The sequence below is a fragment of the Molothrus aeneus genome, chromosome 3 (genome assembly GCF_037042795.1).
Source record: "Molothrus aeneus isolate 106 chromosome 3, BPBGC_Maene_1.0, whole genome shotgun sequence".
In the NCBI taxonomy this organism is placed as follows: domain Eukaryota; kingdom Metazoa; phylum Chordata; class Aves; order Passeriformes; family Icteridae; genus Molothrus; species Molothrus aeneus.
Window position 1 is genome coordinate 70029850 of NC_089648.1, and position 13067 is coordinate 70042916.

Genomic DNA, 13067 nt, shown 5'->3' on the forward strand with positions numbered 1-13067 from the left:
AATATTAACATGCACACACTTTAAAAAGAAAGAAAACTGGAGCCTGAGAAAAAACTCCACCCACTCATAAGTGGATGAGTCAGACTCTTGAGTCTGTGAATTTTCAAGAAAAATGGGGCACTCATATTACTTTTTTCAGCCAAGAAAATATAAGACCTTGAGGTGTCAAAAGGACCAAATGGTTGGCCACAATTAAAGACCTCAGAAAGGGGATTACTGCCTTAAAATACTATTTCCAGCAGTACACAGGAAGTAAATGTTTAGGAACTGGAACAGGACTGGTGGTAGCCGATCAAGAGACAAATTCTGTGGGATGCTTTGGCTCAGTGTAAAGGCATCAGGAGCAGACCCAAATCTCAAAATTAAATCATCAGCAGAACCTTAGCTTTCCTTGCTGTCTTTTGAGGAGCAGGTGAAAGGATCAACTTAAGATAAACTTTCCTGTAAGGGATGTAATTTACAAACAATTGACAGCTTGAGGAGGACACTCCTCAAGCAGAGGACAGGATTTTCCCCTAAAACAGCCAGCCTGACTTCCTGCTCGAGAACAAAAGAGGAAAGGTTACTTGCTGGGAGCTATGAATGCGAGAGGACAGAATGAAAGATGGAAGGAGTCAGTTAACTAAGAGGAGAGAAATTTCATTCCTGCAAAGAAAGCTGACAGATGTCTGAATCAGTGTTGTGGTTATCCACTTATCTGCCAAAAGAGAAAGCAAATTTCAATAGAATGGCAGGAAGGACACAAGCAGGAAGTAACTCCAACCTTTCAGGTGAGGCAACTGCCTAAATTCCTTCATGTTTTACCTAGGAGTGACTGCCTCAATCTGAAAAAGAACCTCCTTCATAAGTAGGGGGGAAGGAAGCTCTCCTGGTTTTGGGCAGTTTCTCATCCATTCTAAAGATGTTCTATTAGCTCTGGTTGATACAAACATCAGCTCCTTCACAGAGGGGCAGCTGCTAGAGGTGCCTAAGCCTCAGCTTCAGCCAAAAATTAGCCATCCAGCAGCCTGTGAAGGATGTCTTCACGGAATATCAATGAGCCAGTCTGCACTCTGTGCAGTACATCAAACCCCAGGCATTTTCGACTAAGCCCATACCCATTAAGTTTAATGTTCTCTTTAAAAGCCAGTGCAGAAGACTGTTAATAAAGATGGATTTTGTCCACTTTCTCTCTCATTTAGCAGCCTGGGGAATTAATTTCTTTATCAGTGTAAAGTTGTCAGTTTCAGTTGGGGGCAACTGAAATACAGCGGATTTCTCTTCCCTGCCATGGCACACAAGTCTCAATAGAGAACAAAAGAAGTGAGTTGGGTCTAGATCCACAAGACAAGAGGGAGAAAACCAAACTTCAAATATTTAAGTATCCTTAAGACCAAACAATGTGAAGTTCAGCCAATAGAAACCAAAAACTGCCCTTAAACAAAAAAGGTACAGAAGCAGAAGTGTATTTACATAAACAGAAGAAGCTCAGGAGCAGGAACCCAAAACAATTAAAAGGTGAAGTTCCTTGCTGGTATTTGTAGAATGATAAATGGTCATCATCATATTACAAATAGCAGCAGAGAATTTCACATTGATACAGCTATATATAGAACATATAACTTGCACAATGTCACTGAACAGGCTAGAAAGGAAATCTATATCCAAACATTAGAAGGATATGCAGAGAACGCCAACTTTACATTAAAAAAGTATGTTTTACAGAAAGAGAGAGAAAAATTAGTCACTATACAGTTCATAAAACTTTGGAAACTTCAGCAGTAGGTCAGAAAAGAGAAAATTATCTCAAAAGAAACCTATCACATTTACAGACTGCAACTGAAGGATCGATTACAGATTTAATTACATATCCTATAGTTACATTTAGAAACACTTGGTTTAGTAATGTGAACTTAAATCATCTTATCACCCGTGGATCTGGAACCAGAAATCACATAAAATATACGAGCCCCCAGTTTTGCAGGGAGTGATTCAGAGTTTGTAAAGTTGATCAAATTATTATCATTTCTCAGGTTTAGGGGCTGAAGTGAGAATCCAAGGACAGCTTCAAACGTGGCTCCAAGTCTCAGAGAACAAAAAAGATTTGCTGTGGCAAATCACTTAAACAGTTAAATTTTATTGTTTAATTTGCAGCAGAGTAGATCGTGGGCTGTAAGACATTCAAGAAAAGAAGCAAAGAAGGTAACAGTTTTAGCATCACTCAGAAGATATCAGAATAAAGAGATAGTGCTTTCAATGTATCTACTCTCTGTGAAGTCCTTGAATTCATTTCTCCTTCCTATTCATTATAGCCCAAAAAAAGTCTTTTATTGAACATGGGGATATTCAACAAGTGCCTAGACCTAGTCTGAAGCAAGGTCTGAACTTCACAAGCTGCAGGACTGGCCCATTTTCTAAAGAGATTACCCAGCTAACACAGCCTGCAAGTCACTTCTTGCCCTTGGTCCCTAAAATAAAGCATGGCATGCCTGCAAACTCCCAGGTTTCACATTACCTTTGTTTCTCAGGCTCTCACTGTGGCAATTTTGCAATATTCTTGAGTGACATCTGAATTAGTTTAAGAGGAACTTTATCAGTTTTGAACAAGTTACACTGGTTTTCATTCAAAGCAACTCCATGGAAACCAACTGAGATGCTACACATTTAAATCTCTTGAACTTTGCCCTTTTATTGTTAGGATTGTATTTTGGGGCTGCTTTTAACTAACAGTTGGGCAATAAGCAACTTTTATAATATCAGCCACTAAAGAAGTTGATATTACTGACACAAATACTTCTTCAAATACCATCACAGAGCCTGCTAGTGCTATTTCAATTACTAGTTTCAGATTTTTTAATTACAATCACTCTGTGGGGTCATACTCTACTGTAAACAGCATTTCAAAACCAACTCGAACCTTGGTTTAGAGAAAGATCTTGTCCAGACTCACATTTGAATGTACTTTTTAATTATTTTTTTAAAATAGCTATTGTGTGCATATAAAAACAATTTCATATAAATCATTTTTATGGCTCTATGGAATCCAACAATAGTTGGAGTCTTCTAGAAACAGCTGTAAAGTGATTTTAATTACCTCCTGCTGTTTTGAAACAAAAAGTGAAACACATAAAGTATCTAAAATTGAACAACTTTCTGAAAGCAGGCTTTGTCCCACTTTAACTCAGCATTCTAAATGGGAACTGCATTTCAATTTAAATTTAACAAGGTATGATATGTGAATTAAAAAGCAACTGATATTTATTTAGCCTTCAGATTTGGATACTTATGGGTTTTATTACATACAAACAGATTGGCCTCTAAAAACATGTTCTTAATTATGAGCTATACACATAATAAAGTAGTTTCTGCCCTGAATGTAAATGAAGCATACACAGAGTCACACCTACAGCAGGGGTGCTTTGGAAGCCTGGTGTGCTCTGTAGAGAGGAATGGCAGGCTCTGAGCCCCCCAGCTGCTGCTCATCCCACAGACCCAGCACTGCAGCTGCTTTAAAGGCCAGACAGGGAAACCAGGATGAAGCCCAAGAGTCTTTCAGCCACTTGGATCTGCTGAAGGTCAGCTGTGCTACATAGCATTGTCTGGCCATCACAGATTTCTGTGGATATCCCATTCCTTCCTGCAGTCCCAGCCATCCTCTGCTTCCCCCAGTAGTGTCAGGGGTTGCTACTCCTCATTGTCCAGCTCAACACTTTTAAGCATTTGACTTAAGACTAAGATTAGAGCACAGCCACAACCTTGTCCTGATGGAAACAGGATAGAAAATGGTCATAGATGGTAAAGCAGAAGAGAGCCAGAAATGCACAGCTGGAGGGGCAGCAGTTTCTTAAAGCCAGCTCTTCTGCTGGCAGGAACATGTACCCTGGAATAGAATGGAGTTTTTACTGCATGTAATTCATATTCATTCACATGCTAGATCTGGTCACAGATAAACAAACTAGAACGATCCATTATTTATATGATGTAATAAATATTTATATGAGGACTCTGCTTCAAGTCTTATATACATCTACATTAAGAGAGGGAAATCAAAACAAACTGGGTTGGATCACCTTCTGTCACTGCATTAGAATGAAAAATGCCAGGGAATGAGCACCTAAAGCACGGGCTTATTTGCTGAACTCCTTCCTGTGCTCTTCCATTATCAGATCCCATGAGTCAGAGAGTGCCACCGACCATCTGAGCTTCCTCAGGGATTTGTAAACACATTCATTTTTCCCCTTTACAGGGGCACAGGAGACAACTTGTATGTTAAGTGACAAGGATGTTTCAGTCTCAGCAGCCTCAGATTAATCCACACCCCAGGACCCAGAGCAAGGCTGAGGAGCCAGGGTTCCCACGATCTTGCTGTGACTCCAAAACCAAGCCCAGATTCCTTCTACCCAGGATGAGCCCTTAAATTGCTTTGGGCTTTTTGTATACATGATGAGAAAGACAGGGTACTTGAGAAGGAGTCCTGGATCCTGTGTCAGAAGTCAGCTGAACACGTCCATCTCACTCCCTGTGGTTCAGGGGGAGAGACACTAAAAATGAATAATGTGAACGAGTCAGGTGTCCTGAACATGAGCAAAGATATTCCTGCACTAAGCAACAAAAAGGTTAATCATTTTACATCCAAGATCTTCCTCCTCAGCCTCCTAATTAGATCACTACCTTGCACTCAGACACATGTAGAAAAAGGCCATTTTTTAAATTACTTCTCTCAGAATAAACAAGCCACTTGGAGATGCAGGCAGAGGCAGCTGTAAACAGCAGGAAAAGGGGGCAAAGGGCTCACTTGGCTGAGGGATATTAATGGTTCATTGCTTGTAAATAGCCCTTTCCCCAGAGACCTCTCCATGCTCTGTGTATGCTCACTGCACATGCTGGCAGGAAAGTGGAGGCTTTATTAAGAGAGTTACAAATAAGGTCAAATTCTTTTAGGAGCTTTTCAGAGTTCCCAAGGCATTCAAGGAGGGCTCCAGCTGTTTGCAGGGGTTTCCCATTACGGACAGAGATGCAAGTTTCAGCATGCTTCCAGTTAAAAGAGGATCCTGACAGATTTTCACTTTAACATGACAGCAGTAAGATGGAGTTCTCCACCATAACTTTCTCCTCATACATGCTAAGAACATTCACATAGACATTATACAAAGAGAAAGCATGTGTCTGGCATGGCATGGCATGTCAAGGGTGACTTGGGGATCTTTCATCACCCAAAAAGCAGCACAGCAATAGCTGGGTTAAAATGTCTGCAACACCAGGATACCTCAGAAACCAGCTGAGCACCTAATGCAGAATCCAGGAAATTCAGGTAGTATACTTCAACACTTCCACAGGAGTACAAGGCAGAAACAACACAAATTGAATTGGTTTACCTTACATATGCAATGCTCTATTAGGTCAACTCTCCTGCCCATCTTAGACCTCAGTTCTTTAAAATCCTCACCTGTAGAAGCTGCATATTTCTAAATTCAATACAAAATGTGCATTTTGTCCACAGAAAGAAAAATGGAACCAAATTTTCTGAACTGCTTTTCATTAGGAGAGGAAGAACAGATAATCTTCACTGCTTTTGAGGCAAGTAGGACTTCTTCACTCATCAAGTAGCTCAGGCTGCATGGATAAAAATAATCACTGCAAACTTGTGCAGGTCCTACTTCCAGCAAAATGCCCTTTGCTAAGGTTCAGACTTGACACAAATCATCACACCCATGAAATTCAAACAAAATAAATCTCCCATGCACAGAACATAGCTGGGTTCTGCCTTACAGGAACTGGATGTTGCTGCAAAGTCTGACTCATACAGTCATGTTTGTAAGATCAGCTTGTTGTGAATGTCTGGGATCAAAGTCTGCCACGGAGGAGCCCTCCCCACATTGCAGGGCTGTGGAAACGTGCAGGGAAATGTTCTCCAGCTAGCAGAAGCTTTGATTTATAAATTTTGATGTTTCCACCTGCTCCTGAAGGAATAGAGCTGCCTGCTGGGCTAGGCAGGCCTGTTAGAAGAGCAGTTCTGAAGCAGGCTGGGGGACCCTGAGTGCTGCTCCCACAATCACTCCTGGCAGCTGGGAGCACAACCTGCTCTTGTCCCTGGAGACAGGAATGGGAGGGTTGCAGGGTGCCATGGGGAAGCACAGTGTGAATGTGATTTTTGCTGATTTGGGTTGGAGGAGGATCCTACACCAGTTTCTCCTGTGGGACCAAGAGAAGTGCAAACTACAGCCAGAGCTCACCTTCCCATTCCTGCAGCACTGGAGCTCTGCCCCACTGGGTCAGCTCACACAGGCAGATGAAGGGAAGGCTGTGATAAGCAGAGACTCATGCCAAAGGGATCCCTGAGCTGTAGCTGAGGAAACCTAAACAAACACTCCCAAACATGACTGGGATTTAAGGGCTGGAGCATGGTGAATTGGCAATGACCATCTGCTCACCTCCAATTTTCTTTTAGTTAAGCTCACCCTGCCCCCACAATTCGCTCAGGATTTCATCATTCAAGGAAACATCAACAGCCATAGTCTGTCTTTCACCCCACACACACAGAGCCCAAGTGGAGGGCAAGGCCTGGGGAAGTCACTGCTCCATGGTGAGTTCCTCACATCTCCTCCCCAGCCCTGCAGGGCATGCAGCCAGCAGACATTCCAGACCCCTTCCCACCCTCCCTTTGCTCTTATGGATAGGACATACCAACTCCCACAGCACCCCAGGAGCACCAGATTGACTTAAGATACTTGAGACCCCAGCAATTCCAAACATGTGGATATTTGCCCCTGTACAACAACTTTGTCATTTTTAGCATCTGTTCACAGCTTAAAACCTTGAGCTGGTTTTTCAGTGTAAAGTTTCCTCAGCATTCCCACCCCTGACTTGGCATTACACTGAGCCTGCTCATGTAAGTAATTTCATTTAGGAGCTGACTTTTGAGGAAGGCCCTGCCTCATCCCAGCAGCAGACCGAGTGCTGCACTCTAGGATCTGACACCTCATTTCCTTGGGCAAACATCCCAATTTGTAGAGCTCACAAGCCCAGTTTGAGAACACCAGGGCATACAGGTGCTAGAGATCATATGGCACATGCAGCCCTGCTGTCAGACCCCACTGCTTGTTGTCCCTGTTTGTGCCTGCTGTCCCATTTTCTGGTCCCTCATACCCTGCTCTCAGCCAGTACCAGTTTCATGATTTTGCAGCTGGGAAAAGAAGAATAAAACTTTACCCTTTGTGGCTTCACATAGAGTTTTGTTTCATGCTGGCATTGAAGAGTGGGTCCCTGTGCTGGTGCCTTGTCACTGGCAAGTGCCTGTTCCTGCCCTCTCAGCAAGGACAACACGATGGGGTGCTCAGGTCTACTCCAGAAACCCATCCTGTTTCACTGACTTGGCAAGTTCTCACCCAGCAGCCCAACCACCACAGCACCCAGGGCACAGACAGCCCACCCCAAAGACCACAGCAAAGAGGTCCAGGCTAACCTGCCACACACATCTGTTTTGGCTTCTGGCAACTGAGGGACTTCAGGAGCACATCCAGGAACACTGGTCACCTCAGGAGACCCTGCACAACTCAGCTGTGCTACAAGTGCTCAGATTTGCACAGCCACACAAGCAAGACACTCACCACGCTGCACAAATAACCTGACTGGCCTCATTCCACCTGTGGGTTTCTACTGACACCCATCATCTGAATATCATATTGCTCACTTGACATGCTTCCATTTGAATAGCATTTAACTCCTTAAGGGCACTGGATCAGCAGCTGTGAAGCCAAAGATCCTCAGATATAGCTGAATAGATCCCAGCACGGGCAATAGCAGCAGATCAAGGTTCCCTGCGCAGTCTCCTCTGAAGCCTTTCCCTCTCTGGAGGCAATTCCTTTGGGAAACCTGTTAATTCCCTCTCAGCTCTGCAAAGAATTTTGACAAATACTGAGCACAGGATTTTGTACTGTGACTGTTGCTTTCTCTGCCACAGCCTAAAATATTCAAAGTCATTTCACATCAGCTCAAGTTCCAGTGAATGTTTTTCAATTATTTATCTTTAACTCATGACTGTAAGAGACCCTGATAGTCTGAGAGTAAAGAAGATATTTGAAGGTACTGTAAGCCAACCATAATATGATGAAACTTAACAACTTGCTTTTTGAATTTGCTTTAACTTCAGTAAAAGTTTAAATGCAATGTCAAGGCTTCAGTGGCTGCAGATGGTACATGACATCCCCAGATAATATGTTCCTCCAAATTACAGGCAGAGGCTCAGTGGATGAACCACCACAAAGACAGAAGATTGAACAATAAATTCAAGCACCTTCAATCATACAATCAGTGGATCTGTGAAAAGCCTGTGGCCTGGGAACTCAGCTAGGACAAATAGTTGCACCTCATTTGGTGCTCATGTTGAAGCTCACTGATGGTTGACAAGGTACCACACATCAGGAGCACCACCATGGCAGGTTGCACCTCCCAGTCCTGCTTTTCTGACCAGGGTCTGTGCCAGCTCTGCCCACATCAGTGTGTCATCAAGCCATTCCCCTGCTTACCAATCATGGGCATCCCTAGGTTTTGGTATGGGCACTCCAGGCTGCCTCCTTGTGTCCTCCCAAAGACAGCAGAGTAAATGGCTATCACCATGCTCTTCTTACAGCTCAGCCTCAGCTTGTCATCTTCACAGGCTACTTTACTCTTGTATTCATCTGGAAGCAAACAAACACTTCATTACTCAGCTGATCCAGGGTGGGCTCAGGGATACACCTCAGCTCCCAGCACAGCCCCGGCCTCAGCACAGCCTCAGCCTCAGCACTGCATTTGCTACAGGAGCATTGATCTCTCCCATTACACATTCCCTCTGTGGCATTATTAACAGATTTAAAAATGTATTTTAACCCAGCACATGTCAGTTCTTTTAAATAGCCTATGTTTTCGTTTTACAGACAGATAAGTGAAGAGGCATGGCATTTGAGTGTTTTCTACATGGTAATATGGAAAGGGAAGGTAAAAGCCCATCTTTAGGAACCTATCTCATCCATGAAGCAGCCCTTTATGTGCCAGACATTTATTCTATATCACAGCAGCTCAAATGCAAACATAATCATGCTCCATGACTTGTTTTTCACAGCATTCTTCCATGACAGATCCAATAGAAGTTATACTATATTTAATAATTATGGAAGTTATACTAAATTTAATAATTTCAGAAGCTGCTCCTGCCTGTTGCAAACACAGATATGCAGAAGCTTGTCCCCAAATCCTTCTTGAAATGGGCACTCTTGCTCTTGTAAAGCTGGTACACACAGAACAATCACTCAGTTTACATCTTTCAAGGACACTGGATGGTCATTTCATAAGAAATCACATGTCATTCCCTTGTCTTTATTATTTGGTTTATGGGAACCTCTAGAGGTCCCAACCTAGAACAGGCCCTTCCCATGTGTGCCTGCCAATATACCACAGAAAACAAAAACTATTTTGAAAAGCTGAGTTTTTAAAGCAAGACACTTACACATATGAAAGAAAGAGGCTAAGATAATGCAAGTGGCATAAAGAGACTATAAGAACTGAAGTGGCTTGTCTATGGACACCGCAGGCAACTCAGGACACAGACTGGAATATAACTTCAACTTCCCCAGCCTCTGTAGAGTGACCTTCCACTTCCTTGTGTTATTTACCATTTGAAATGTAGCCACAACAGCATCCAGATTGCTAAATGGGAAGGCTTTGTGCCCATGGTAAAATCCCAGGCATGAGCAGTCATTTCCTCTTGAATGCTTCCACTTGTACCAGGTCAAAGTGGGGCCATAGAGCACATGAGCATCATCCAGTGCCTGGGGATGCCCCTGGCCCTGCATCACTTACTGGCATAGACATGATTTTTGTCCTTCCCTTACACAGTTCTCTGTGTGTAATATCACACACATATATATCTATCTATATATCTATCTATATGAAAATAAATAAATAAATAAATAAATATACGTAAATATATATATATAATATATATATATATGAGAACTTATGCAAAGTTCATATGCATAAAACTACTCAGCAACTGAGAACACTAACTAATAATTTGTTTATAAGTTAATACTTAAGTCTTTAGACCATGGCATTCAGCACTTAATGTGACATTTTTTACTGTATTGTAACTCTTGGTTCAGGAATCATTTTTGCTTATTAGAGATCAAGGGTGATCTTTCCAAGCTGAATCACAGAATTTAGGTTGGAGAACTTTTCAGGAGGTCATCTGGTTAAATCCATGTTCAAAGAAGGGCTAATTTCTACCTTAGATTAGATTTTTTCAGAAGAAACTGTATGGAGAAAACATGTATTATACCAAAACAGAGGCATACTGATTTAAAAGAAACATCTGAGAACAAAATGACTTTTCATGCTCAGCTTGAAAATTCCTGCTTGAAGCCAAAAAATACCCTCCTCAAAACAGCCAATTACCTGGTGATGAGAGTATCGACTGGAATGTGAAAACCCTGTTCTGAACCTTCAGTCCAGCTGAGAAGCTTAACCTTGGACCCTATTCCAGTACATCATTTTTCTTCACACTTTGCAGCCTTTTTACAAAAATCTCTGAACATTTCTAGTTTTTATCCTGCTGCAGAGAAACTTTCAAACCTCTAAAATATTTAGTGAATGTGAAAACACTTTCTGATCCACCTCTCTAGATGAAGCAATTAAGGCCTCACTCTTTCATGGGAGAGTCTGTGCAAAGAGCAGACATCCCTCAGCAGCAGCTACAGGTATAAACCCACAACCACTGAGTGTACAAAACAGTTGCTGGAATCAGAAATAGAAGTTTGCACCTTCAAAGTAAAGAGACAGAAACCTCATACACCTGTGAAGAATTAATGGTGGACTTGATAGTGTCAGGTTAATTGTTGGACTTGATGATTTTAGAGGGCTTTTCTAATCCAAATAGTTCTATTATTCTATGTCCATTTTATCTATGTAGGTATTTCATCCAAAATCACCATGAAAGCATCTGAAAGGTATACTGAAAACACCAAGGGGTTTTCATCTTCACCTATGATTGTCTCCCACAGGAATTTCATTTCTTCTGTGAGGAAAATTAAATAAAAGCTTTAACCTTCCTATACAGTAGAAAACTTAGCAGAGTATAATAAAACTTTATCCATTTAACAGAATTTATTTTTTCCTTAGAGAAAAAACATGGATTCAAGCTAAAAGCAGAAAGACACAAACTCTCCAATAAGACAAGTTATACGTAATTTATGTTAAACCACTGTCCCAGAAAAGAATACTTATGTCTGGCTGAAGTGGTTGAAAAATGAAATAGGTAATTAAGTTTAGAAAAATAATCATTTTTAAGTCTCTGATGAGAGGGTCCACTGTGAGTGTCTCATTTCTTACAGGCACTAACTCAATTTTCTCTCTCAATTTGGTTATTACTAGCTACATCTCCCAATTAACAGTATAACTGCTTAACCACCCATCCTATGATCTCATTTAAGGTCGTTAGAATATTTATTAAAGTCTGCTGACCATTCAAAGTCAAGGCTTGTCATTTGGAAACTTGCCTGGGATTTAAAAGCAGAGAATATTTCATTGAGCACAGTAAACACTGGGATGGACAGACATTCACACCTTTGCTGAAGATCTGTCCAGCAGTCATGAGACCATAAACAACAACTTGCTCCAGTTCCTAAAGGGGCTACAAGAGAGCTGGAGAGGGACTTTTCACAAGGACATGTATGAAGGGACAAGGGGGAATGGCCTTAAGCTGGAGGAAGGCAGGTTTATGTTGGATGTTAGGAAAAAATTATTTACTGTGAGGGACTGGAACTGAGAAGCTGTGCCTGTCCCATCCCTGGAAGTGCTCAAGTCCAGGCTGGATAGGCCTGTGAGCAACCTGGGATAGTGGAAGGTGTCTCTGATAATAGCAAGTGAGTTGGAACTAGATGGTCTTTAAAGTCCTTTCCAACCCAAACTGTTCTATGATTCCATGATTCTATGAACAACAAAACACTGCCTCTCACACTCACAGCTCTTATCCTCACAGCCACTCTGGGAAGTCATGTTCAGGCTTATGGGGAAAGCTGCCTGATGGAAAGCTCAAGAAATCAGGCTGGGGAGGTGAAGCCGAGTGTAGAATCCTTGGAAACAAGGAATGTGGGTGATGTGTTCCTGGCACACTGCAGTGTGGAATAAGAGGGTTGTGCCACCTGAAACATGTATCATCTCCCAGTCACTGAATTCTGTCCCAGGAAACACCTCCTGGAGCTGCCAGTCCAAAGGCTCTGGCTGAGTCCTGACTGGCTAGGGTTGCATTTGCCTGGGCAGGCACAGAAAGAAGACACTGCTTTGTTAAAAGGGAAAAAAGAAAGCATGAAATGCACAGTAGCATTTCAGTCTCCCAAAAGATTTTAAGCTTGACCACTGGAAAACAGGGCATCTCAGTGTTTCTGGGCAACCTGATAGAAATCTGCATAAACACACAGGTAGGAAGTGATGCAATGGAGGACACAAGTCCCTGACAGTATTTTGTACTTCATAGCATTGTCACCTCCATTTTAGCCAGGATGAACCCAAGTCAGACACTCACGGCTCCCAGGCACTGGATGACAGTAAGGATTGATATTTAAAAAATACAGAGCTAAGCATCATCCATATATTTACTGGTACTTAACCCCATGATATCCTCACATAAATATTGAAAAGAAGCAAGGCAGCGTAAGTGACATAAGAGAGCTGGGACTGGGAACAAAAATGCATTTTTCTCTCTCACTCTCCTAAGCAGAACTGGCCTCCTACAGATCACTCACAATCTGGTCCTAAGCCTGCTCTAACTGTTACAGTCTGGATATAATTCAGGCCAAATGCAAACATTTGTATTAGTGGGTTTCATGTTTCACCCTGAAAAATTAAACACGCTTAAATGGCCTCGGAAAGGTGGCAGTGATATTCAGCAAATGGCTTACTCCACTCTAATCCCCCATGCAGTCATTTGTAGGGCAACAGAGATTTACCATGATTAAGATATTTGCTAAGGATAATATCCCTTTTATTACCGCCTGGTTTCAGAGACACTGGCTTAAATATAACTCGGTAGAGAGAACCCAAGGAGGGAACAGCTG

At 42.1% G+C, this 13067-nt stretch overlaps 1 protein-coding gene across 1 annotated transcript in view; it reads right to left on the reverse strand.

Annotated features, from left to right (window-relative positions):
- LOC136554032 (protein eva-1 homolog C-like) overlaps positions 1 to 13067 on the reverse strand; it is a 202808-nt gene that overhangs the window by 110252 nt on the left and 79489 nt on the right. The window contains exon 4 of the mRNA XM_066545826.1: positions 8505 to 8657. Coding sequence (XP_066401923.1) covers positions 8505 to 8657 — 153 coding nt within the window. The remainder of the gene's footprint in view (positions 1 to 8504; positions 8658 to 13067) is intronic.